Source organism: Xylona heveae (assembly GCF_001619985.1).
Source record: "Xylona heveae TC161 unplaced genomic scaffold L228scaffold_1, whole genome shotgun sequence".
Classification (NCBI taxonomy): domain Eukaryota; kingdom Fungi; phylum Ascomycota; class Xylonomycetes; order Xylonales; family Xylonaceae; genus Xylona; species Xylona heveae.
The window spans coordinates 3,230,497-3,256,649 of NW_017264193.1; the positions used below are offsets into that span (position 1 = coordinate 3,230,497).

Sequence of the window (26,153 nt, forward strand, 5' to 3'; positions counted from 1 at the left end):
ATCAAGAAATGAAAAGGCAACACCAACAGCCAACGAGTTGGGCCAAGGTCTAGAGCGTGTACAAATGTCAAGGGCGGTGGTGGCAGTGACGGGATGAATGGGGGAGGGTGTGTGTGTGTGTGGATGCCGGGGATTGGAGAGAGGGACCTTGTTCTTAGTTCTACCTATTCGTGCCAGGTCAAATAATGCTATAAGGTACCGACCATATAGCGACCCATTCGTGAACAAGTCAAGCCCCAGATCCCACAATAATCAACCTCCGAATTGCCCCCCAGAACGGCGCTAAACACCGACCAGGTACGTGCACCCGGCGCTAATAGCCAGTCACTTTGTCTGGTTAAAGGGGCGGCAGCATAATGGTTATCCTGTCAGGGCTGTGCATAGGTAGACAAATGCTCGTCATTACATCTGACAACCATGATTGCACCTTTCATGTGCATGAGCAGAGATAAAGATGACATTGTCGATTTTTCATAATTTACGCCCACTGTGCAGTACGTTTGTGATACTCGATTACATGACATGATAAGATTTGAAAGCGACGAATGCATGGCCGGTTGACCGCGTCCCCGAGGCTTGCTTAACTCGACCACAACGGTTGCGATTTCAACAAAATGCATTATGCAGAAACACTGGTCTTTGCAGAGGTGACTATGCGCCATGAGATGAAACTCCAGAGCATCGCCAACAAAGCTCAGTCATCATAGCTCGCCCCATCAATATGGCTTTCCGTCTTTCCAATCAGATAGAGGCACCTGCCCCGGCATTTCCTCCCCAGACCGAAGCTGGATACGGGGAAATGGGTCATCGGCCCATGCAAATCGAAATTCTTGACCATCTGAGTCTTTGAACGTCGCTGGCCCGGTGCGATCCAGTTGCTCCATGCTGCTCCGTGTCCGTAATTGGCGAGGACCTGTATCAAGATCTGTCGAAGAAAACGTGTTCCACTTCTTTCTCGCCCATTCACGCATTGAAAAGGACGCTTCTGGATTCACAGGTTGAGCATACACTTCCCAGCTCTTCGCAGCCATTTTCTCATTGACAAGCACCAAGGCAGTGCTGTGCCACCCTCCTGCTGCTATCGTCAAGGCGTAATATGGACCAAGTCCGTCATCATCAAGCTTTGAAACTTCGGAATGATCGTTCCAGTGAGCCCCTTCTTGTTCAAACCATTCCCCCAGGTCATCACGAACATCATTTCTTGTGTTGACCAGTTGGAGTCGTCCATGGGCTTCATCAGGGTGCGAGCCACCTTTGGACATGAACCGCAACCACTCCCGTTTTGTAGGTTCGAACCATACACGACGCCCATCACTAGTGGCGTGCGGCAGAAAGTTGATATCCTGAACATGACCCACCTTGTTAAGCCCTCTAAAAGATCCTCCTTCTGAGTACTCGCCTAAGCCTAGGGCTCCAGAAGACTGTGGCTCATTGCCATATGATGATATTTGGCCATTGGCGTGCAGTGCATGATAGTGATAATCTCCAAAAGCTAAAGAGATAATTCCTTTGTTCTGCAAAGCGTGTGGGCTGCGAGGTTCAGGGAGCTCGGTGGTCGTTCCGTCGCCAAACTTGGAATCCCAATAAGCATCCAACAGGCGCCGGTCACCAAGTAATATACCGCCATTCATTTTGAAAGCTGCGAAAGAGCGAAACGAGCCCTGAATGTCAGAGACTTTATCATTGGTGTTGTTTCGATCAACAGCGTCGGGACAGGATTGGTCCACAAAACCACTGAGTTCAACGACCCCAAGCAACAGCTTCTCACGGGTCTCAGTCTTCGCTGCGAAGACTTTTCCAAGATCAGTTAGAAAAACCGTATATCCTTCAAGTATAATGTGTTTTATGACTTCGCCAACGGTAGAACCTAGAATTTCTGTTGCGTCATCGGGTTCTCTGGTATTCCCTCTCGGTCGTAGATAGCCACTTTGCGGAACTGTATCCGCGTCGACGAGAAGAGTATCCTCTTCCTGTTGCTCATATGGATCGGTATCCCATACGACAATACCCGTGCCTTTGACATATGCAGAGCTTCGATCCCAACCAGCTACAACTCTTTGGACAGTCCCGCGAGCGTCATCGTCTACACCTGAGGCCCCGCCATATTTCACAGTATCCACGTGAAGGAACTCAATATTAAGTGCAGGTGTCAACTGTTTATGCCAGAACCAGATCCGTCCGCTGTCCGAAAGTCCGAGGACATGTGATCGACCGGAAGAAAATTGGGCGATTGCAATAGCCGGATCGTATCGTTCATCAATCTGCGGATAGCCACTTGGGAATTGAAGTAACTCGAGGATACCCTTTGATCTGTTATGCGCATGCAAGGTATTGAAACTGCCACTAATATTTCCGAGCGTATACAGTGCTCCCTCCGAATTGAGCATGGTTACTGACCAGCCTCTGATCAAAGGTGAGTGAGTAGGTATTAAAACACTGGGTAAATAGAAGAATGGAACAATGTTTCATGATTTGGGAAGGCATATTGAACCTGGTTCAGAAAACCATATACGTTAAAAAAAAAATTACTTACCCACACTGGATATCCACGACGGTTCCAATCTGCATTGCATCTCGGACTTCAGATGGCCAATGTACAAATCTCTTTACAAATCTGCGAGCATGAGGATTTGCTCGCATCGATTCACGGAAAGTATCTCTGAAATTAAGAACAAATTCTGACGAGGCTTGTCCCCAAGTGAACACATGGCTCTGTGTACAAAGCCGTCGGTAAAGTTTCTGCCATCTTGCGCCATCAGTATGGAGCAATGGCTGGTCTGGCAAACGAAACGTGGTTCGGACCAATCGTCGCCAATATGCCGGATCCAGGCGATGTCTATAGAAGCCTGTCTTGAGGAAGTTCAGTCTTGTTTGCCTGAGCAAGGGAAATTTTACATGAAGGCTTTGAATTTGAACATAAGGACTTACGCTGGTACTGCACAGACTGAGAAAGCTCCGGACGTCAAGGTAAGGCAGTATATTGACAAGAATATCGGCCGCTATTGGTACGCTGTTAGTAAAAGGAAAGGAAGCCGGGAAAAGATATACCCACGCAAATCGGCTAAGCTCATCTTCTTTTCTCCGGTCATATTTGAGTTGCACTATCCAATTAATCATAACCATCAACTTAGGTTACAATATCACAACAGTTGAACCAAATGTGGAACGGTTAGGCGCGGCTGACTTGTCACACTATGTCATAAATGACCCTTGTAACAACAAATGCCCGAATATTAAATCAATCTTTCACTAGAAATGAAAAGTAAGCCACGGATTTGAAATGGAACCAGAATATTATGAATCGTTTAAGCATATAAGTTACGAGGTCTCGTATACAACGTACAGTCTTGGTAGTGAACCCTCTGTCCGTTGTGGCGGCAATGGAGTGGAAAGGTAAAGCGGAAGCGAAAGCGGTCAGCTGTAACCCCGCGTTCAGCTGTGCTCCGTGAGCCGATCAAAACCACAAAAGGTGATGGAAATTTGCCTCAGAGGCGGAAACAGGTTAGAGTTCACTTAAGCCAGGTGTGTTGAATCAAACTCAAATGAAATCCTGGATGAGAACCGATTTATATAGATCGTCTTAATGACGGTGGGTCGCAGGGTTCTCATATTTGCTTTCGTTTCAGGCATCGACTTTGTTGCCTACCCGTGACTGGGTGCGTCACATACCTCAAGTGAAATGCTGCCACTCAAGGTAATTGGCGAGATGGGGTTTGCCGCATGAAAATGTTATTGATAGTAACTGCATGTCAAATGCATCACTAAAAAATAAATTAGACTAATCGACTGGAAAATATTTCACGTCAGATTGGGATTTCTTGGTCGAAATGGAAAGCACATTCCATCAAACGAGCACATGCCTAGAGTCTACAGCTATAGCCCTTTTCTACGAAGATAACCCACTGAAATCGCCGCGAGTGATGAGAGGTCAATGGCCTTGGAATTTAATAAATGCTATGACGACGAAATTGCAAGCTGAACTGGAAAAATAAAGAGAGGCCAGGTGCATTACTAGGTATCAGTGCAAAAGGAATAATTATATGCATGTGTCCTCCAACTCCGCATCGGCACAACAAGGCCTGAATTAGTCCAAAAGTGGGTTGGAATCTCGTAATTTTCATATTGTCCTCAGTAAAGACTCCGAGAAACAGAAAGAGAAAACAGTAAAGTTTGGGGTTTATGCAGCGGTGATATGTGGTCTTTTAGCCAACCATTCATGTAACATGTTATCAAGCTTGCGGTTCATTTCAGCGAGCTGCTTCCTCTCCTCACCAAAGAGCCCCTGTAGCATTGGATGCTCAGAGGTTACTGGCTTTACTCCTGTCTTATCGTGGACGACGAGCAACAAATCGCGTACATTCCGATCATCATCAAAGTAGGCTTTAAGATTTGCGAAGCTCCACGGCGCAGTCATTTCAAGCGAAGACGCAGTGGAAATAGGTGTGTCTTCCGAAATTTTGCCATCTAGACGGCGGTGCGGCTCAGGCGAAGAAGGCGAGATAAGAGACGTTGTAGGTTCCTCTTGAGAGGACGTATCGCCAACGAGATGTGGAGGCTCCGTGGAGAGATCAGCATCGAGAGGAGAGATTTCGACTGGAGATTCCGAAAGTCTCTCTCCATGGTCTTGATGTTCAACCTGAACTGACACAGGTATCGAGTTTGATTGCTTGGCATCGCTTTCCGTAGTTGCACTAGGTGCTGCCCGACTTGACACATCGGAGTGCGCTGATTGCAGACCTTGCTGCTTAGGTTCCACCTTGTTACCCGATCGAATACTTGGCTCAGGCAGTGATGAGGAAGGTGCTTCCTGCCTCGCTCTGGGAGGATCGGATGCTTCGGTAGTCGGCTCTTGCGTTTGCTGCTCAGGAATCTGGACCCGAAGAGGGGCGGGTTTCTCTGGACTGCGCTGATCTGGCTCTGGTTCTACAAGACGCATGCTCGGCGTTGAAGATATACCAAGATGGCCTTCCTGGTCAGCACCATTGTTTTGCTGGCGATTTGATGTTTTGGTTCCGGAGCTGCGTTTTGTTTGCTGCTCCCGGGGCGGTGGAGGTTTCTGCAGCTTACCTGGCTGCCTTTGTGCTTGCTGAGGCTGTTGCGGAGGCTGAACCGCCAGTGAATCAACCCTGGAAAATTCCTCTGAGCCTTTAGAATTCGCGGACTCTTGAGCATATTCTGTGGTGCTTTTGTCCATGTCGTCTTCTTCGTCATCATGACCTTTCGACCTCTTATCTTTCCGTTTGAAAAGACCACTGAGAACACCGGACTTCCTCTCCTTTTTCCTACGGTCGTCTTTCGTTTTCTCCGGCGAGGCAAGTCTCTCCAACGTATCGGGGCTCGATTTTGTCTTTGACTGAGACGGTCAGCATGAAAAGTTGCTGGGAAGTTATTGTGGTTCTACCTACATTTGCATAGTTGGAGTCATCCCGAAGCAAGTTGGGCGTAAGCGTTATTTTTCTCGTCTCGACATTGTCATCCTTGAAGAAAGAATCGGTGTTGCGTACAACGCCATTACGGGAGACCGAAGAGGCTGCATCCCCTATTTGGCGGTCAGGTCCAGTCAAGCATAATCATATGGCAGATAAATCATACCTGCGCGAGAACCGATTTCGTCACTTGTTCTCGAATCAGCACCCCGATCCTCCGTTGCACTTTGAGTGGTGGTCTGCGATGGAGGTGTTGACTGCGCATTTTCAGATCCGGACCTTTCGTGCCCTCTTACTTTGAGCGGTTGCACAGTTATGGTTCCCTCTTGATTGTCCTGATCTGCCAATGACGCATTTGTACCGTCTTCTTCCATTATATATTCGTGAATATCGTCAACGTCTTCTTCGTCACTGCTGAAATCAACATCGGATGCCTCGACATAGGTTGGATCGGTGAATTGGACGGTTTTGGCGTTGCGTCGTCGCATTGCCTTTTTGAGAGGGTTCTTGGACTTCTCGGGGTTGTCACCAAGCATTGTTTGCGATAACTAAGTGCTGTCAGTTGCACCGAACTTCGCAGCTGGGATTATGGCATGACGTACGTCTATATTCCTATGTTTATTCAGGCGAGCCAGGCGTTCAGTTGGGGTTTCGATGTGCTCCGCAGGGAGGTAGCCTTGAATATATCAGCAGCTGTCGTGCACAATCTCTGAGATAACCTACCTATGCTGCCGTCTTTAACGACTCGAACAAGCCACCAATAGCTATTACTATCATCCAACAAAACCATGGTATCGCCTTTCGTGGCATTTGCCTGTCCTTCTATGGTTGCTTCAAAGCTATGCAATGCGTAGACGAATTCGAAGTCAATATCCTCTGTTTTGTGTAAGCGACTTCTGCCCCGGTATTGAGAAAAAGCAGAGGTTGTATGCCACAAGAAGAGGGAGAAAAATGGCGAAGAACTTTGCTATCTTCATCATTGTTTGGGGCAAGGATCGGCATAACAAAGGAAAATGGCATACCATCATCGATTGAGGGGGAACTTGAAATCGTATCGTCCTCCTCTAATTTCCGTTTCGCATCCTCCTCCGCTTTACGTTTGGCGTCCTCCTCCTCTTCCTCTTTACGTTTGGCATCCTCGTCGTACCCTTCCCTGTCCTCGTCATCGTACTGCTCCCCAAAGCCGTCATGGCCATGTTCATAGTTCTGTCCTGCATGGTAATAACCATCGTCATAATACGATTGCTGGTGATGCTCAGAATAAGCTCCAAAGTGAAACTGCACTTGATCTTGGGATCCTTGTTGGTCAATCCACTCCTGAGAGATACGCGGGCTCGTTTGATGCTGTTCCAGAGTCTGCTCCTCAGCAACCTGCCGCAGAGTTTCTGCCTGATGCGGTGACGGATGTCCTGAATCAGGGGGACCGGGGTGTGAAGGTTGCTTGGTATGATCTTGAGCGGATGGTGATTGAGGGTCTTGCAAGTCAATGGTATCTGTGAGAGATGTTAATAGTGAATATCAATCATATCTAATGCTAAGTAAGGCACAACAGGTGACAAACCCGCTCGGATAATCTGTGGTCGAGTCATGGTGCAAACAAAAGTGTTCACCAAGAACAATGCATATGTCTCCTATCTAAAATATACAGACAAACGCACAGCAGAATCCTTGAGCGCAAAAGGACACTAGAGATATATATCTTCAAGAACCAATGATTCAGTCGTCAATAGTATATAGAGTTTGAGGCCTGACAATCGCGAAAAAAGATATTGTCAAATCGTGGGGATATTCGAGGGGAGAAAGAGTACCTCGAGGTTAGGACCTCAAAGTTACCACCCTAAGAAGGGAATTATACAATATAAATATAGGAGAGGCTTTCCTGGACCGTGATTTAACTCATATCCTGGATCAAGCCCTGCACGAATTATGCTGAGGAGGATGTCGTTACTTTGCGCAGCCGGCAGAGGGGGTCATCTCCAGTGACCCGCTGGATCAGGGCAACCACTTTTGAACGATTCCAGGAGGTTGATAGACCCAAAACAGCCTAGCGTACCCGCGTTTGTGTTTCAAAGTCGCTAGAATTACCAGTTTGGGCGAACCAGGTTCTGGTGCGCGGACCCTGCGGCTGATCCGTCGCTCGTCTCGTCTGATACGAAATCTGCTCTACTCCTATACCAACGAGTGGGATACCGGGGTATTACTCCAGCTTCAAAGAATTTATGAGCCCCCACAAGAAAGCAGATAAAAAATAGCTTGTGACATCATTTCTTGATATATCTCATCATTTCGTTTCTTGTACAGCAAAATCAGCAATTGCTGAGTTACCAATGAATGGCGTTCAAATTGAGCATCAGTTCCATTCAAATAATTGTGAGACTGCATGTGCAGTTTATTTCGATACAGATGCACTGTCCATAATTTGCAGTCGTGTACGGCGGCAGGCTTCATCTCAAATGACCCACGCGAGGATTATATATATATATATATATATATCATAATAATAAGAACCTTTTGGCAAGCAGCAGGACGAGAAAGAAAAGTCACGGGTTAAGAGCATAAAACCGAGCTGCGTTATTGCTGCTTAACAAATGTCTTGTTCGAAACTTCTTGATTTAGGGGTTTCCGCCATGATTGCATCAGGAACGGAAAAGAATTGAATCCTCAGAAGTCCCAGCCATCGGTGATCGGAGAACATGATATCGCTCACGACCTTCCTCGGAAGTGTTATGAAGCAAAATGGGCATCGGGAAAAACAGGAGAAGAGAATGAGAGAAGTGGAGATTATCCCGAATAAGGCTTGCAGGGGCCGTCGTTGCTTTTTTCTCGCTTGCGGATAAAAGCAGACGATGATGATGCTGATGAATTCTCTATGGGCTAATTTCGAGCTTATAGGCTCCACAATTGGCATGCGCAATCACATCAGCCAACCAAGTTTCATATTCCGCTTTAATCTTCCGTCATTTCCCCGGGCTCGTCTCAGTCCCTTTTTTGTTCCCCTTTGGTCGGCCGGATCTCGCCAAATGCCCGACCTATAACTACCTACCTAGGTATGTCATCTCGCTTCAAGTCTAGGCAGCACTAGCTCATAGAGACCCTAAGAAACTTTTATTGCAAGCAATCTGACGAGTGATAGTAAGTACTTTATAGTACCATCGGGTCCGTCTGCATCCATGGGCAGTCACGTCGCCAAAGCGGAGCAGTCCGGGGATGTTTTCATTACTCGATCATAATGCTACACCTGCCAATAATCTTTTCCTGCCCTGCCTAGATCGGATCATGAGAGGGCTGCGCAGAAAAATTACTTTCGTCTTCCGAAACTGATAGTTAAGCACATCGCAACTTCCTCTTCTCTCTTATACAGACCTCAACTTGTGTGGTGTGCAACATTGACGATCCGCTTTTGCCCTTTGGCACCCATTTCCCCACGTGCAAGTCATTATTGGTGGGGGGTCGCCTCTATCTTAACACCAAAACGCCAACCGGGAGAACCCCAAAGCAGCGCTTCGCACAGGAGGGGGAAGGCCGATAACCTAAACTACGCCTGGCGCGGACAAAAACCCCCTCAGCTCCTCGACGTCGTAAAATTGGTCTCGTCCTGCCCGAGCTCCATTCTTCGTCACCGTCGTTGCAGCTGAGTGTGAAATACACGCGATACGAGACATCAGTACCTGTCGACGTTGCAGCGCACAAGTGAGTGCTGTCCCGACCTGCAGCACGCCACGCTTGACGTTGCACGGCACTTCGGGCCCGGCCGTGGTCGCGGACCTATATCAGGCTCCACCATTTCCTCGTCGAAAACGTTCCGCCTTCCTTGGCTGATTACACGTCCGCTCCGGCAATCAAAATCATAGCTCGCTCAATCAACTTCGCATATAATCTACGTTGCTGGCCGTGGAATGGCCACTCTCGACTCTCCGACCCAAACTCGGAATCGGCATCACCAGTTCGAGAGTTCTGGCTTTGATACGCATTCTCGCTCCGATGATGGCTCAATGAATTGGGAATATGCCTCTGCGCATTCGCAAGAGTCTGATGAATCTGTCAGCCCGGTCGAGCACTCGACCCAACAACGACCATGGGTCATCCCACGATCAAACACATTCGAGCGTGTGCGAAAACAGCTCCTGCCCGAGCAGGAGGAATCGCATGCTTCTACGCCGCCCATAGATGTTCCATCACCAGCACATGGTGACCTAGATGCTTTGGGCCCCGCTGGTCTCAGCCCTGGCGATGACCGATACGTGGAGCCTTCTCCGATCGAATGTGCGTTTCGGTCTCGGAGACTTTCTATATCCTTTAATCCGCATGTCACGCTAGACAGCGGTCAACAGCAGGAATTAGACCAGCCCCTCCCTCGATCTGAGGCAAAATGGAGAGTGAGAGGTCGCTCTTTATTGGACGAGATGACCCAGCGTTCGAGCTCCTCCAGGGGAAGCGGAGAATCAGCCACATCGTCAAAGGGATGGCAACAACGGAGCCACGAGCGTGGTGGTTCAAGCCTAGCTGCTATTGAGACATCTGCTGAGCGCCTGCAAAGGAGGCCACGCTCGAGAGACCAAGATCAGGTGGCCTCTCTCACTTCCGATTCCACAGCATCCTCTGCCATGGAAGAATTGCGTACGCCGGTGCACACACCCACTGAGTTTGTTCTTTCGCCTGTGCCCATGCCTGGCCCACTGAATCAACCTACATCTCTTCAAGAAACGTCAACCTGGCCTTTGAACGAGAAGCCGGACCTGCTCATGCGATCCAGAAGCTACACATTTGAGAGACCGGGCAGCTTTCGTAGAGCGAAGCGAAGCTCGCGGCGGTCGACTTCTTCGAATACTACATCGCCTGCCAGCACTTTCCTCTCTCAGTGGGCCAAGACTGAAGCCCCTCCGATTTCTGATCCTGATGACGAGGGACAAGAAATTGGTGACTATGTGCTCGGAAAGCTGATCGGCACGGGCGGTTTTAGTATCGTTCGAGAAGCGTACACCATCGAAGACGGTAGCCGGGTACGGCGGGCAGTCAAAATTGTCCGCAAGCAGATTGCCGGCAAAACTGATCCTGAGAATGATCAATTCCAAGCAGACTTTGAGCGAGAAGTTTCATTGTGGCGATGCCTCGACCATCAACGTATTCTGAAGCTTCTAGCCGTCTATGACACTTCCTTTGCTACTTATTGCTTCACGCCGCTCAACAAGGGCGGTACTCTCTATGATTTGGTGCGCAAAAATCGCCAAGGGATTGATGTTCAGCTTGCTAGGAGGTATATTTTCCAACTCGCTTCGGCGATCCGATACCTGCACGAGGATGTTCACGTCGTACACCGGGATATCAAACTAGAAAATTGCCTCGTGGACATGTCGAGCCCCACTGCTGATATCGAAGGCGGCAAAATCCTTCTCTGCGATTTTGGCATGGCAGAGTTCAACACGAGCGATACCCGCAGCAACTCGCCAGATCCATACACCAACCGGTTGCATCAGACTGACGAGAAAGATTCTGACTCTTCCCAAACGACCACGCGCCCTCTCTCCGGCAGTCTTCAGTACCTCTCGCCTGAACTCATCGAGAGTCAGACCCATCTGCTTTCTCCTGCGGCAGATATCTGGGCCCTTGGAGTGGTCATGTACGCCCTCTTTGTCGGCGACCTGCCATTCAACCACCCTCTACGGCCCAAACTTCAAATGATGATCGTCAAGGGCGAGTGGGACCAAGCCGTGTTCAACACTGCACCCGGTCTAGCAGGCGGCGAAGCAAAGCCCGCTGTCGAACTCGTGTGTGGATGTCTGGATATGAATGCGGAAAAGCGGTGGATTATCTCTGAAATTCTTGCTTACCCTTGGCTTCGACGGGGCCAAGACGTTTCTGAGCCCGATAACGGTTGGAGGCTGTGAAGCACCTCTCTGCCGCATATGTCTTTTGAACATCTTCTTCCTTTCTCAAGGTGTTTACTTGGGTGTTGAACGTGATGAGAAACGCGCTCCACTCCAAGTCGCACAAAAGGGCCTTTCTTCTTGACTTCTTTCCTCTCTCTCCTCTATTACCCATCATACTTCTCTCCCCTCTTAGGTATACATACAGACATGCCCAAGAGATTCCCTGTACGTTGTACGATATTATGACGAAGGACGCGCGCATAACAGTTCGGGCATCATTCTTGTTTCACATTGCGATACCTGATACCCTATTTCCAACTGTTCTTCTTTTTCTGTTTTCTTTTTATTATTTATGGTGTCTCCGGCTGTGCTGTCCGCCATTCCATTGTCTCAATGTCTCTATTGATGGAATCTTTGTATTTATTTTCCTTCCTTTCCTTATCGCTCTGCACCGAGTTGTACTGCAGTATTTTATCTTGCCTCTTGGCCTCGTGCGTCACCTGTGTCCTTGGCATATCTACTATTTGTCCTCTTCAATCTTGGTTTTTCTATGGATTGATATCGATCTAGCGCACTGCCTGACATTATCTATATATGTAGGTATGTATGTCCTTAGGCCGGTAATTATATGTGCATTCGTCCGATGGAACAGGCTAATCCTGAATGAGTAATCCAACGTGACTTTGATCGTGGTGCGGTGACGCGCCAAACGAAACCCTTATGTATTTCACTTTCAACCTTTCACCTTGTATCTTCCAAAAAGCAAATGTCGCTTGATACCCGGGTGTTGCCAAGTATCAATCATTCTGAAGCGCCTCCGAGTATCTCGATGGTCAGCACCTAACGTCCGCTGACTGGCTTGAGCGCATTTACACATTAAATCCAAAGCCTCCTTGTCCCGTCCTCGACACCCATAAATCACAGCAAGATCTTGCATGTTTGTTAATGTAAGAGGGTGGTCTTCGTCAAGTAATTTCCTGCACTTGTCAAACACATGCTTGTAGAGCTCCTCTGCATCATTTAGACGTCCTTGGTTGCGGTATGAACGAGCAAGAATGCGCATGTTTGTCAATGTGTTTGGATGGTCTTCTCCAAGTGCCTTCCTGCGCTTGTCAAGCACTTGCTCAAAGAGCTCCTCTGCATCTTTTGGGCGTTCTTGGTTCCGGTATGTGCTAGCAAGGTTACCCATGCTTATCAGTGTATCTGGATGGTCTTCTCCAAGAACCTTTCTGCGTTTATCAAGAATTTGCTTGTAGAGCTCCTCTGCATCTTTGAAATGTCGTTGGCGGCAGTATGTACGAGCAAGGTTGTCCATGCTTGTCAAGGTATCTGGATGGTTTTCTCCAAGTACCCTCCTGCGCTTGTCAAGGACTCGCTCAAAGAGCTCCTGTGCACTTTTCAGTCTTCTTTGGTGCCAGTAACATGAAGCAAGTCGAAACATGCTTTCCAATGTGGCTGGGTGGTCTTCTCCAAATCGTTTCCTGCGCTTGTCGAGAACTTGCTCAAGGAGCTCCTCTGCATCTTCCAAACGTCCTTGGGACTGGTATGTCAAGGCAAGATTGTTCTTGCATCTTAATGCCTCTTGATGAGATTCTCCAAATATCTTGCTGCTCTTGTCAATCAATTGCTCCTGTATCTCCTGTGCAAGTTCCAATTTTTTTTGACGAGAGTATATATAAGCAAGAGCACTCATGCTTATCAAAGTACTAGGGTGTTCCTCTCCAAGCCTTTTCGAGTACATGTCTGTGGATTCTTGCAGAACCCGCTCTGCCTCGTTATACCTCCCGTCTTCCAACAAGCACCTCCCGACACTGAGTAATAACTGAGGTTGATATGAATCATTGCTAGAGAAACATTTAGCTGCAAGAATGCACATTGCGTGTGGCAAATACGCTCGCCATATTGCCCTGTTGCACTCGTCACAGCTAGGGAACACATTGGCCAAGTGCCTCATTGCCTTAATCATGTGGCTTCCAAGGGACCCACGCTGCTTCAGCCAGTTGCGCGTTGCAAGACGAACCAAACTATGCAGGTCTAGAAGCTCATCGGCCGGCCGCTTGGCGACAAATGAATATGCAAGCAGAGTTCCAAGTGCACGCTGCACTTTAATCTTACTGAGCAAATGCGATGGCAGAAGCGTCTTTGGGATCGCTTTTGGCTCAATACAGGACATGAAGGATAAGTACTCAGCTGCCAAGGGATCACGCTTCCGGATTTGTTCAAATGAGATTAGCCAAGTTACAGCTACGGGGTTCTTCGTCTCGCTGTATCTTCCCTCGTCCTCGAAATCTTCACTCAACACTTCAAGGATCTCCTCTTCGGTGCCTTCCAGGAGCTCCAGATATTCGCTTAGAGAAGTGTCATTTTCGTTAATGTACGCTGTTGCCTGTCGGATGGCTAGAGGAAGAAAGGCGAGGTGATGTAACAATGCCGCTTGGGCTTCTTCAAACTGCAGTATGGTCTTATTTAAAATTTCACTGTGTAGGAATTGCTTTGCGTCGTCTTCGTTCATCTGGTGGATCTTAACGGTATTCGTCGGGGCGTATTTTATTGCAGCCTTCAACGTGCGTGTCGTGAACAAGATAGATCCGCGGCTGCTTCTAGGCAAGCATTTGATCAAAGGTGTGGATCTGGCGGTATCGGCTCCAGAGGCAAACCACATATCCACGTCGTCGGCATTATCAATGATCAAAAGCCATTGTCCACTGCTGTCTTGGCTTAGATGCTGTTGCAACAAAGCGACAATGTCTGCATCTTTCTCGTCCAAGCCAGGTAGTTGGAGTTGGCGGCCAATATCCAGATACGCCTTCTTCATTGCATCGACACTGATCGCTGGGAGCCAGAATATTGAGCAGTCTGGTCTCTTTTCCATTGTACGGTAAGCAAGTTCAAGGACTATTTGGGTCTTTCCGATTCCTCCGAGTCCGTAAACAGCCATTTTTGAGCAGCCACCTTCGATAAAGAGTTTTGATTCTATTTCGGCAAGCTCTGCGTTGCGGCCAACGAACCCGTCATTGCATTCAAAAGGAATATACCGGCAGGGTTTATGGTTACCTGAATAATAATGTTACAAGACTGCTTATTTGGCGCTCAGAGTAAAGCAACTTACGGGGACGAAGACGCAGCTGACTGATGAGTTCACAGTGTTTCTAGTCTATTGTCAGCACCGGTCCTCGTTCACAAACATTTCGCGGAACCGTACGTTCATCGTTGCATCGAAGTCCAATCGTGTTTTATCTACTCATACATTCAGTAATTAATTACAACTACTCTAAGCAAAGTCTTGGAGATACACACTCTGTTTCCCCTGCAAATTGCGCACACACTTTCGCATGCGCGATTGCAGTTCTGTCTGCTTGAGATACCGACACGTCGCTCCCGCAATCTTCTCACGTTCTCGAAACTCTGCCATATCAACACCCTGTAAACCCTGCTGAACATTAAATCGAAAATAACGGCCATCCTCGTGATATTTCCGCCAACGCGCTGCAATTCGATCCGCGGTCTTTTCAGTCTCCGTGGCCATTTCAAGGAGCGTCTTAGTGATTCCCTTGATATTATCGTTTACACCCTTCATTCCAGGATCGCCGGTGCCAACAGATACAAAACATTTGACCAGAGACATGAGCTCAGCAGTGTCTGCGCACCAGATATCACTCGCTTCACGTTCCACCTCCTCTGCCGGATTGTTCGCGCTCAAGCCGCCGTCCACAAAGCGTCGCCCGCTGATCGAGACTGGCTCGAAAAAGCTCGTGGCAGCGGAAGTAGCAAGCGCAGCCTCACCAATGGTGGGCGTGGCCTCGGCAAACTCCCTGGACAGCGAGTAGCTTCGCAAATGTATTGTCTCCTGTGACGACTTTTCCGTCGCGCAGACGAACCTGGAAAAGCGTTGACGTGAGAAGAACTTTATTCAGAGATGGGTCTTCTGGTTTTCCACTTACACCCTGCAGCCAGGTGGTCTGCCATCGCAGAGACGGTCGTCAGGATCCATCCCACAACTAATTACAACCGTTTTCACCGCCTCGTGGAGCGTTTCAGAATCGCATCGGGCTTTGATGTTTCCCTTCAAGCCAACTCGAAGCCCGCCTGAGGATTTGCTGAATACCTTCTCCATGAGCTCAGTATACGCCGAAATACATTGATCAACATCCATCTCAAGCCGGCCGAGCATGATTGCAAGGAGCCTGCCACTGTTAACAATACTGCGAGGTTTTGATGATGAATGGGCAGACCTAACCCGCCTGTGCTCGTGCCGCCAATAAGGTCGAAAATGTCACATGGCTTCATTCGCAACGAATTCGGATTTGCCTTCTTGCGTTCATGATTCAGGCCGTCCATGAGCTCTTTCAAGATGTATAGTGTGGATAAACCTCTAACCCCACCACCATCGAGTGACAAGAGGCAGAGACCATCGCTGTCTAGAGGACTTTCCTTTGAGCCATCACGTACGGCTGGTGTTTCGTTTGGCATGGTTCGCGCGCGAATCTATTGTTCAGAGATGTGTAATAAAATAGTAAGTAAGAAATGCTGCACAGAATCGGTATCTCAGGCATAGCTGAGAAGCAAAATCGCGAGGGGTTGTCCGGCTTATATCCTTTGCTCGAGCTTGCGCCCAACACCGCGGTGGATGATACGTATGGGAGGCTTATGCGGCGGGTATTGACTGGCTCTAACGGCTGCATTCTGCGACATTGTGCCCCAAGGTTGACAACCCCCCTGCGGAAGCTGGCCGAGACATTCTTTTGAGACTGTGTTCCTTGCTCCCTGGGCCCGCCCGCCCGCCTGCCTTGGAACATATTCGCAATAAAGGATGCCCTCAAAATTGCCGCCGTTCTCATCCCATTGATGCCCCGATAATCTAGAAACCGTCTTTTTCCAAGCCAGATTCATCTAGATACTGATGGAATCCATGTTCGAAATTCCATTCTAAAAATAGCAAATTGCCTTGCAACGTTCAGGGCGAGATCGCCTGTCATTTTTGTTATACACCATCACTCAGGCGCTTAACACCCTCTGCTTGACTCCATTATTTTGCAGGGTAGTCGTTGCATCTCGGTTCGTTTTGACCAATTGGCTAAAAGGAAGAAGCAGGCATGTGCCAAGCCGCACCCAAGGGAGGGTAGAACCGGTACGTCTTCTTCAGTTCGTCTGGCGGTGGAAGCAAAGGCGTAACTAGCAAAGACTGGCTCACAGATGGGAAAGTCAGAGTGAGTGATTTCAAATGCTAACTGCTCAGAATTGTGAAATCAACATGTCACGACGGGTTCTGGTCAATATTGTGGGGTAGCGTTGGGGAAAGGCAGGTGATCGAGGTGTGCGTAAACTTTATCACACATCAGTAGCATGCAGAACGGTAACCCGCGCAGCCAAAATACAGTCAGGAATAACGAGTCGATTATTATAGCTAAAGAATCGTTCTAGATGTACATGTTTAGGTATCGGAAAGATGATACCTGTGCGCCTTTCGCCATACTGCCCCCATGACTGAGCTCGCGGCCCTAAAAAAAATCCATGGACCATATGCCATAAAACGCCAACAACAAAATGCAAAATTGAAGCATTACACTTAACCCAAGAGAACCGAAATGCAGAAATTATTAAGAAATGCACTAGAAAGGAGTGGGGAAACACATTTCATGAGAAGAAGGCACTTGCAAGCAATATTAATGCAGATAAAAGCCATAAACGTCCATTTGGGACAGTGTAAGATGAGCCAGCACCGACATAAATATCGAAGGGGTCGCCAGCACCGCCAGTGGCTGATGGGTGTTTGGAAGTAGTATGGCTCGTTGAGGACGGAGAGGGAGACAACGATGACGATGAAGGAGATGAATATGTTTGAGAGGTGGTGCTAGGCCCATGGCTAGAGGAAAAAGGAGTAGGACTTGTGGCTGCAGCTGTCACCGTTGAGGCTCCTGAGCTTTCAGTACTCGACGCAGCAGGCGACAATGAAGAGGATGATTGTGGACTGTTGCTGCTGCTCCCGCTTGCCGGGGGGCTCGATGAAGAAGTAATGATGACTTGTGACGTACTCACGATGACGTTGGTAGTAGGACTGGACTCTAGCGACGGAAGCGTTGACCTGGAAGCTGACGAAGAGAAAGTTTGAGGGGAATAGCTTGTCGCCGTGGTATCTGGCTCGGCAGAGGTAGCTGTCACTATCACTGTAACCGTACTGCTTGAGCAATCTTTGGTCATGCTCTTCGTGGAATGATAAAGGAGAGTCGATGAGGTATCAAGGACCAAGCTTGAGAAGCTGCTAGGTAGAGACGATGCAACCATGGTGCTGCTTCCAATGCTGAGCGGCGTGCTGGTCTTGAATATTACAGTTGAGGCGGTTGTTGTTTTTGCCGAGCTGGTTTTCGAAGTTCTTGTAACCTCATTTGGGCATAGAGCCTGAACACCTTTTCCGCCCAAGATTATAGAAATGAGCGAGGCCGGGTCTGCCTTCAAGCCGGCGCATGCCTCGTTGACGAGCGTGGTCACTGCCTCCAACGCAGTGATGCAGGCATTCGAACACGCAGCATTCTCCGCAAAATCAGATGCCTGACAGCCTGGAATATTCGCGTCGTAAGCGGTCGAGCAGACGAGGGTAGCTCCCGAAATCTCTTGGAAGTTTGCCAGAGATATTGCTCGAACAGACGATGGTATTGATAGCAAGACCAAGGCGGTTCGGAACAGCGTCGGGATTCTGTAACGAAAGAGACCCGAATGGGCGATCATTATAACGGCCAAGGCACAATACCCACTAGGCGTCGAATATGACCGACACACGGAGAGGCCGTCTGTCCGACTTATAGAGCCAAAGAGGAAGACAAAGAAGACAACGTGTATCGTATGACGATGTTGTGGATTGTGCGACACGGGATATCATGAAGACCCGCTTGAACAACGTTGCTCTGCCTTCAAAGCACGTATGATTTTGAGCCTTTGGAAGTGTATCGAAATGAACGCAACCTGCCAGCAGGCTGCAATTTAACGAATGTGAAATGTAAAATACCGTTGAAGTGATTGGAGTTGGTTAAGAATCTGCGGAAAAGGACTGCAGCATTCAATATTTTCAAGAAGGGAAAGAGGAGAGCCGGCTCAATTCATTAGAGAGGGTGAAAATGGTAGAAGGATGGGCATCCGGAAAGATACAGAAAGCTGGACGAAAAGGATATCAAGCAAACAATATTATTCACCAAAAGAAAAACAGGTGGAAAGGCCTTGCCGCCTCTGTGTGTAAAACCCCTCTCTTGAGGGAACATGAAGCACACGAAATCGCCATGATATTGCTTTGAAACATAGCTTGTCCCAATTCAGTCTAAGATCATCATTAGGAAACGAGTAAAGAACAAGTCAGTATCTACGATATGACCTTGGGCGCCTTGACCGGCATGTCATCTGTTTGGCGAAGCGGCCTAGCGCAGCATGAAGTTGTTGGTCATGACGGAGAATGAGCGGAAGGAAAGAGCAGGAGTATGGCGGGCAGAAGATGAAGCAAGCCAATATGCGCGCGCTATGGGAGGCTGCAGTCACGGATCATCCTTTTGGTCATCCCTCGTCCTAAGAGCCCGACATGAAACGCACCCTCACATGTCGCCTGTCTTTGATTGAGTCATTCATTGGTCGGAAGTAAGAACTGCTGTTTTATCCCCAAAGTGCCAATGACCCATCACATAAGATTTAGTTAAATCATCTTGAAAAGACACAAGATAATCACTCGTAAGTAAGGTAATAATTTACCTTACTTACCTTAGTGATAAATTAGTGATATTGTGCGTCGCATAAATCCGTTGAGAATTCTTATGCACTGGAATAAATATGATTATGAAGCTACCTAGCGACTTGAATTGCATAAAACCTGTATAAATTAATACGAGTACAATTATGCACTAACTTATACTCTGCACAAAGTTTACTCCTTTACTCGAACATTGTATTTGACGCATTTCATTCTCCGCTGTGAATCTTCAAAGACGGATTCTCGGAAGATCAATAGTAATTTCAAATGACAAGACCGATAAATTGCACATTGCACATTGCACATTCGTGCAAGTGCAGAGGTGTTGAGCGATTGAAAAATGATGGTGTCATAGCTCTTGATAATTTCGGGGACCTTGATGGTTATGATAACCCCGTCGAAAGCTTTATATACCCTTTGTAGTCACGTCACAATCTTTCATTTTTCGTTCTCGAAAATATAAAACTGTTCAAATTTTTCAGACTAGATATTCTCTTAGAGATACCTTATACCAATTATTGTCCAGGAAAAAAATAGTCATCCCACCAAATCAAGGCCGTTTCAACGCCTAGTCACCAATCTTTTACTCCATCACAATAACAGCACGGAAGCGGGCTTTGTTATCAGCCATGTGCTGGAATGCCTTGGCTGCGTCCTTGAGCGGAAATTTCTCCACGAGACAGTTCACTCCATGAACTTCAGCAAACTCAATTGTCTCCTCCGAATCCAAGCTTGCGCCCGAGGGCCAGCCGTGAACAGACAAACCCTTTACCACTAGAGGAACGGTGTTGATGGAGATGTCTCCGCAAGCTAAAGGGGGGAAACAGTTAGCACAACGGTCGCTGCCAACGCCCAGTGTTTAAGATGGAAACTTACGAGCAAGAACGAGGAGTTTTCCGCGAGGCTGGATAGCATTGATCAAAGGCCCAATCAACTCGGGGTTTGGAGCCGTGCAAACGACAAGTGCGGCACCTCCCATTTCATTCAGAGCTTGAACGTGGTCCTTTTTGCTTCCATCAAGATAGACATGCGCACCAAGTTCTTTGGCGAACTTCTGCTTGCTAGCACTGCTGGACAGGGCAACGACCTTGTACCCCATTTTCGCCGCAAATTGGAGTGCAAGATGGCCAAGTCCTCCGAGTCCTTGGATGGCAACAGTCTGGCCAGGCGCAATTCCCATGTTTCGAATTGAGTTGAAAACAGTTACACCTGCGCAGAGCAAGGGTGCATACGCCGCGGCATCGACGTCTTTGGGAATCGGCACAGCGGCCTCACTGCGAAGGGTGGCATATTCTCCGTCTGTCGATTCTTAGCTTCAATTTATTAAAACCTCGCCAAAGAGACACCTACAGCCCCCGTTGCGGCTGACACCATTGATGGCTTCGTTCTCGCAATTTTGGAAATGCCCACGTCTACACTCGCGGCAGGTGCCTTTTACATTGTTAGTCCTGCTATCTATCATTGAGAAGCGAAAGTGGAGGTATTACCGTCATGTCCACCGTGCCATGCTCCACCGGCACGGTCGCCCACCTTCCACATTTTCTCATCCGGACCAACAGCAACGATCTCTCCGATTGTTTCGTGACCAGGGATGATCGGGCTTCGCTCTTGTTACTAACTGTACATTTGAATTGGGACTTTTGGATCGATGAAGCTTACAAAGAGTTCATCATTCCCGCCTGCACCATGATATCGGAGTGACATACTCCAGATGCTTGGACTTTGATCAAAATTTCCCCATGCTTCGGGGACTCCAATGGAACATCCTCAACAACAAGAGGCGCATTGGCCTCCTTGAAAAGGGCGGCTTTGAAAGTCTTTGGCAGGTTGGGTGCCATTGTGAGATTGCTACAGAAAGAAAAGAATCGGGAATCAATTGTATTCAGAGAGCTGTCGCTTGAGTGTCAAAGGAACTTGGGATTAATGGGAAACTGGTTCAAGTGGCTTGGCTACGTGGTTCTGGCACGGCTTTTATAGCGGAAGCTCACAGGCTTGCTTGTGTTTGGATCCCCGCTGGCATGACGCAACGACGGTAGGAGGAGGGGTCAAGGGATTGCTCGACTAATGCAAACGTGGAAACCAATCTCACTGCCGTTCATCTCTCGGCAGACAGGTTCTAAGCGTCACAGAAACCTTCCTGTGTCCGCTTTGGCTCTTATTTCCGACGTCAAGCCCTACCGAGGGATTTGGGAATATGGAGATCTAGGTAGCTCCGACGGCGCGGGAGCTTCCAGCCGATCCTGCTCCACAAGATTTCTCGGTCGCGAAACGAAAACAGCGCGAGTCAGACTTCCCTCACAAAAAAAGTCAGAAATGGTCAGAAATGGTCAGACTTTAGTCGGCTAATTTGGTTAGAGAAGTCAACCGAGCAAGCTTGGCCCGTACCAAATGTTGGACTTGTCATAGCGAGCTACGGAGTGTTTACAATGGAAATGAACCCCAATTCGGGATGCTTTGGGCGCGGAGATTGCCTGGTAGGCAAGGAAATTTTTTTGATAGATTTCTGCTCTTTTTTTTTTTTTTTTTTTTTTTTTTTCCTCAAAGACGCTCGAGGACAGCGCTTGAGCGTCCAACAGAAGCTTGAATGATGTTCAAAATCGAAACTGTCATCCTGATGCAACGGTCAAGATTTACCGAAAGGCGCTCAGTTCGAGTGTTCACTAATCATTGGCGTTGTTATCTCATGCCGCGGTGGTGTTCCGTTACACGTCAAGGAAACGTCAGTACGGAGTATATGTCCTGTATTGACTTTTTAGGAATCGAAATTACAGTTATTTGATCTCGCCTTCCCTCTACGAGATTTTCCTCAGGATTGAGGTGTCATTGTGAGAAGTGGCTGCCTATTTGTCTCGGCTTCTCTGGAAAGAAGCTTCTGCTGAACTATTATGTATCTATTGCTTGAGTCCTGACACAGATTGTTGACGATCACCATAAAATTTTGAGATCTTTTCGTGGTATATCTGCTGCGCGGAACATTCAAGGTCCTCGACATCATCGGTCATTCCAAGTTGCGCGAACATCGCGCCGAGTTCAATACGTTTTAGCAAAATTTATTTATTTATTTATTTTTATTTTTATTTATTTTTTATTTTTTTTTTTTGAGAAAAATCCAGGAAAACTAGGTGTTTTATTATTTTTTTATTATTGTTTTACAAAATTCAAAAGAATTGGTTCTTTGTTTTTAAAGAATTGAAGAATTGAAGAAGAATTTCCCGTTTTATTTTATTACTTACGGCTATAGATTCGATTGAAAAAGAATACTCGTCCCCAGCCAGCGTCATACTTGCAAGAGCAAAAGATTGCTGATACATTCGCCAAGTTTCCATGTGCTCGCGATTAAGAGTCTCTTCCAATGGCCACGCCCAGTCTGTGAGCGCAGTATTTTATAAGGCGGACAGCTCGAGAAGACTTTGACAGCAGCGATACTGCATTCACTCATAATTGAACTGAGATAGTGGTGGTTCCTGGAAAAAGTTCAACCAAATCCTCCGCTTTCTGACGTGAAGTCAGGTTCTCAGTCCCAAAACACCTCGGGTGCCTTACCCATCGCTTTGCAGTGCTCGACGTATATCTTCGTATTATGTATGTGTCATCTGCAGTGTCAACTGAGATAGGCTTTCACGCAGGATCGTACATGACTACGAACGAATATTTATCTCCAGGGAAGCTGCATCACGAGAACGAAAAGGGAAGGCTCAAGAGGGGCATGTGATTGGGTGGGGGTTGGAGTGGAGGGGGCTTATCAGTAGAGAATCCCCGTGTCGGGCGCATTACCTAATTAGTCGCGGGCTTCCCCCACACCTTCTCGCCGCATTCGGGGACTCAAGGGGCCCAGTGGCCATTCGACGACCCCATCTGACTACAAAGAGTTCACACAAGAGACTTTACCCCGATAAGTTTATTGGTCTATTGGTTCTGAGCCCCTTTGAACAGAGTGTCTGCTTATCAGTCTGTGCCGATTCATTCCTTCTGCGAAAGAATGATGGATCTCGGATTGGCGCCCAGGATACTTCATCCGCTCTAAGCGCAGATTCAGCCTACTAGAGTAGAGTCCTAGAGTACGATAGATACGGGTAGCCCGGCCTCTGCGCTATGGGCAAATGATCTGAGCCTGTTTCGGATGGCTTCATTATTATCGTGCATGTGGATATGGAGTACTCCGTACTGCGGCCGGCGATCCACATCATGGGGATCTACACCTTCGGGAACTCTGTCATCTTTCACGTAATGAGGTTGAACAACAATCTTTCACCAAACCCTCCTGGATATCCTTTATTTCTGATACTGCTTTTCTGTTTCTTATAAGAGAGTCTGCATACTCCGAATACTGTTTTGCTCCCCTTCTCAGTACTGCAACACACACTCTCTCATCCTCCTTCTCTCTGGCTTTGTGTGCGTCATTCCCCGATAAGAGACTGCCTTATCGGCAGCTCAATCCTTCTATGACTCTCTACAGCGGACAGCATAACTGACAGGGATTTAGGTGCCTGAAAGTGACCCATTTCAGCTGATCTTGCATGCCACCGGAACACACTCATATTCCTTATTACTATTATTACTTCTGCTGCGGATTTCCTGCTAGATCGATCCTTTGCACCTGTGGCTTATCTGTGATCAGCCCCCTTGTCCGGTGTCTGCCTACCTAAGCTGAGACAACTCGGGCCTCCTGAGGCGACGCATTCCATATTGACCCAACAATCTCATCTTACCGTTCCTCCTCATTCTCTATCGAAAGCAATAATCCGCCGCGACGGTCTCTCTTGCTGTCGAAACACTTCGATTGTGTCCAGATTGAGACGAATTTGATGCGCTGTTTCGCTCCCTAACTCTTCTTGCGAATATGCCTCCATGGTCGAATGTGGGGGTTATCCCTCCGTCATTGCCGGACCACTGTGAGCCAGCCAATGAGTTCTTGTACAAACTGTCTTCATCCTTTCATACATGCATCCCAACAAATCTCGCCTTCATCTCCATACTATTGGGCACGTTGAGTATCGTGTCATGGCTGTTCGCTCAGCTCCCTCAAATATACAAAAATTACAAGATCAGATCTACAGCAGGGCTTTCCATCTACTTTTTAATCGAATGGTGCCTGGGTGATGCATCAAACTTGCTGGGTGCATTACTCACCCGCCAAGCTACATGGCAGGTTGTAGTAGCTGGCTACTACGTCTGTGTCGATGCGATCCTGGTGGGACAGTGGTTCTGGTACGAACACATTTTGGCCCGATGGAGTCGGGACAATGTTTACATAGATGGAAACTTTGACGATGGAACTGGGCCGGGTGGTGGCATTCTGGAGGGCGTCCGACCGGATGACTCCAACAGCTCTGACCGCGAGCCTGACCAGAAGCAGGGGCGGCCTTTCCCATCGAACACTACGAGAGCTGCGCGACAACTATTTCGCGCACCAAACTTCTCATCGTCGCCTCCCTCAAAGGATGAAACTGGCACCAGTCCCCCTCAGCCTCACTACATCAATCGTGTACAACCCGGTACCTCTCCGATCGTTTCGCTGTCTCCCCGGACCATGCTCTATATCTCGCTTCTTTGCGCCTTACTGAGCGCGCGCCCGTCCGTGGCTGCAAAGACCGAGATCTCGAACTTGGAAATGAGCGAGAGCAATCCTGCAGAGGCAGCTGGCCGTATCCTTTCCTGGCTTTCGACCCTATTATACCTTGGATCCCGCCTCCCGCAATTGTACAAGAATCACGTTCGCCGTTCTACTGCAGGTCTCAGCCCCTTCCTTTTTCTTGCTGCGTTTTTCGGAAATCTCTTTTATTCCTCATCACTTCTCACCAACCCTTGCGCTTGGAATGACTTTCCTAGCTATGGAGGCGGCGGTTGGGTTGGTGAAGAGGGCAATGATAGATTAGAATGGGTCAGTCTGGCGGCTCCCTTCTGGCTGGGTGCTGCCGGCGTCCTCGTCCTGGATGCGACAATGGGCATTCAATTCATACTTTTTGGCGAGCATGGCGAGAACGTCGTCATTCGCGACAAATCGGAAGGCCGGTGGCGGCGTGTCAGTGGCTGGATGCGTGGCTGGATGCCGAGCATGTCATTGACCAGGACCGCTGGTGCCGATGCGCAGCAGCTGCTTTACGACGGTAGAGACGGCTACGGAACAGTTTAGAAGCGCCCTTGAGCGCGCGAGCCTATATTGCAGTTATGATATCTTTTCTCGTTTTCTTTGCATTCATCATCCCTTTGGAGGCACGGCGTATACCAGACACATCTCTTACATTAGAGTTGGTCAAGATTGCATTATTGCATTTTCTCATCCGCCTCGGAGCATTTCATGTTGATGATCTTCCAGCCAGCGTTTCCCGCATTCATGGAGTTTATTTTTTTGATTCTGGGCATATACTTCTTGAACATAGCTACAATGATTCCAAATTTTGCATATCACACCATATTTAGTCATTCACTACCGTGTTCTCATTGATCTCGATTTGTTTCAGGTTTGAATGCCAACAAGATTCATGAAACAATGAATGAGATGATTGTCAAGCTTGGCATTGTTCCTGGTCTCTTTGAATTGCCCCTTTTTCTTTCGCTTATTTATTCGTCATTATTTCCCCGACATTTTTCATTGTTTCTATTCTGGAGTTCATTGTATTGGATAAACTGAACGAGGGAATCTTAGGAGCTTCTCGTCATTGTTTTCACTTGTTCGAAGACAAAGCAAACAAAGTATCTTGTCTGAATGGGGCTCTTTGTCTGATCAATCACAAAGTCATTCAAATTGCAGTGCCCTGAGTTTATGCGGATATCGGAATAAAGAAACAAAGCCTTTTAAGCAGAAATTAAATGTTTTGACAGCTATTACTTGATAAAGGACCATGGGTATTTATTCGGACCACATCTCGTTAGAATTCACATTGAAAACACCAGTTGTTCAGATCTTCTCCAACTTACCTTAGAATTTCTAGAATTACATCGCTGAAATTCCGAGCCTATAGAATTATCTCGTCTGGCTATACGAGCTGCTTTGCATTTTGCTCTCAAAGTCTTCTGATTCTCAACGTTGAATAAGAGCATCAATCAAGCAGACAGCATAATTTGAAACATTACTGGAAATTAAACGCTCTCAGCTTCTCACAGAACATTTTACAAGTCCAATTTCGAAAACAA

At 47.8% G+C, this 26,153-nt stretch overlaps 7 protein-coding genes across 7 annotated transcripts; 2 read left to right on the forward strand and 5 right to left on the reverse strand.

Annotated features, from left to right (window-relative positions):
* Positions 1 to 447: 447 nt before the first annotated feature.
* On the reverse strand, positions 448 to 3,544 carry L228DRAFT_243509 (hypothetical protein). The gene is made up of 5 exons (XM_018331704.1): positions 3,344 to 3,544; positions 3,053 to 3,249; positions 2,929 to 2,999; positions 2,534 to 2,850; positions 448 to 2,403 (listed from the first exon to the last, which is right to left on the reverse strand). Exons 2-5 carry the CDS (start codon positions 3,087 to 3,089, stop codon positions 717 to 719), a joined length of 2,112 nt encoding a protein of 703 aa, XP_018192510.1. The 5' UTR covers positions 3,090 to 3,249; positions 3,344 to 3,544; the 3' UTR covers positions 448 to 716.
* A 171-nt stretch (positions 3,545 to 3,715) lies between these two features.
* L228DRAFT_258309 (hypothetical protein) lies at positions 3,716 to 7,381 on the reverse strand. The gene is made up of 7 exons (XM_018334071.1): positions 6,988 to 7,381; positions 6,449 to 6,919; positions 6,150 to 6,302; positions 6,029 to 6,102; positions 5,593 to 5,974; positions 5,406 to 5,539; positions 3,716 to 5,353 (listed from the first exon to the last, which is right to left on the reverse strand). The coding sequence occupies exons 1-7, from the start codon at positions 7,013 to 7,015 to the stop codon at positions 4,178 to 4,180; spliced, it is 2,418 nt and encodes an 805-aa protein (XP_018192511.1). The 5' UTR covers positions 7,016 to 7,381; the 3' UTR covers positions 3,716 to 4,177.
* A 2,037-nt stretch (positions 7,382 to 9,418) lies between these two features.
* L228DRAFT_235961 (kinase-like protein) lies at positions 9,419 to 11,311 on the forward strand (the record flags this gene model as incomplete). Its single annotated transcript, XM_018330775.1, has 1 exon — positions 9,419 to 11,311. The coding sequence occupies one exon, from the start codon at positions 9,419 to 9,421 to the stop codon at positions 11,309 to 11,311; it is 1,893 nt and encodes a 630-aa protein (XP_018192512.1).
* A 715-nt stretch (positions 11,312 to 12,026) lies between these two features.
* On the reverse strand, positions 12,027 to 15,763 carry L228DRAFT_265306 (FabD/lysophospholipase-like protein; the record flags this gene model as incomplete). Its single annotated transcript, XM_018334677.1, has 6 exons — positions 12,027 to 14,347; positions 14,403 to 14,442; positions 14,496 to 14,530; positions 14,591 to 15,171; positions 15,235 to 15,477; positions 15,531 to 15,763. The coding sequence occupies 6 exons, from the start codon at positions 15,761 to 15,763 to the stop codon at positions 12,027 to 12,029; spliced, it is 3,453 nt and encodes a 1,150-aa protein (XP_018192513.1).
* A 1,164-nt stretch (positions 15,764 to 16,927) lies between these two features.
* L228DRAFT_235963 (hypothetical protein) lies at positions 16,928 to 18,016 on the reverse strand (the record flags this gene model as incomplete). The annotated part of the gene is made up of 1 exon (XM_018330776.1): positions 16,928 to 18,016. One exon carries the CDS (start codon positions 18,014 to 18,016, stop codon positions 16,928 to 16,930), a length of 1,089 nt encoding a protein of 362 aa, XP_018192514.1.
* Positions 18,017 to 19,602: 1,586 nt separating this feature from the next.
* L228DRAFT_252203 (GroES-like protein) lies at positions 19,603 to 20,857 on the reverse strand (the record flags this gene model as incomplete). Its single annotated transcript, XM_018333672.1, has 5 exons — positions 19,603 to 19,829; positions 19,896 to 20,318; positions 20,370 to 20,450; positions 20,507 to 20,619; positions 20,679 to 20,857. 5 exons carry the CDS (start codon positions 20,855 to 20,857, stop codon positions 19,603 to 19,605), a joined length of 1,023 nt encoding a protein of 340 aa, XP_018192515.1.
* Positions 20,858 to 23,859: 3,002 nt separating this feature from the next.
* Positions 23,860 to 25,152, forward strand: L228DRAFT_207027 (hypothetical protein; the record flags this gene model as incomplete). The annotated part of the gene is made up of 2 exons (XM_018329703.1): positions 23,860 to 24,264; positions 24,487 to 25,152. The coding sequence occupies 2 exons, from the start codon at positions 23,860 to 23,862 to the stop codon at positions 25,150 to 25,152; spliced, it is 1,071 nt and encodes a 356-aa protein (XP_018192516.1).
* Positions 25,153 to 26,153: the final 1,001 nt, after the last annotated feature.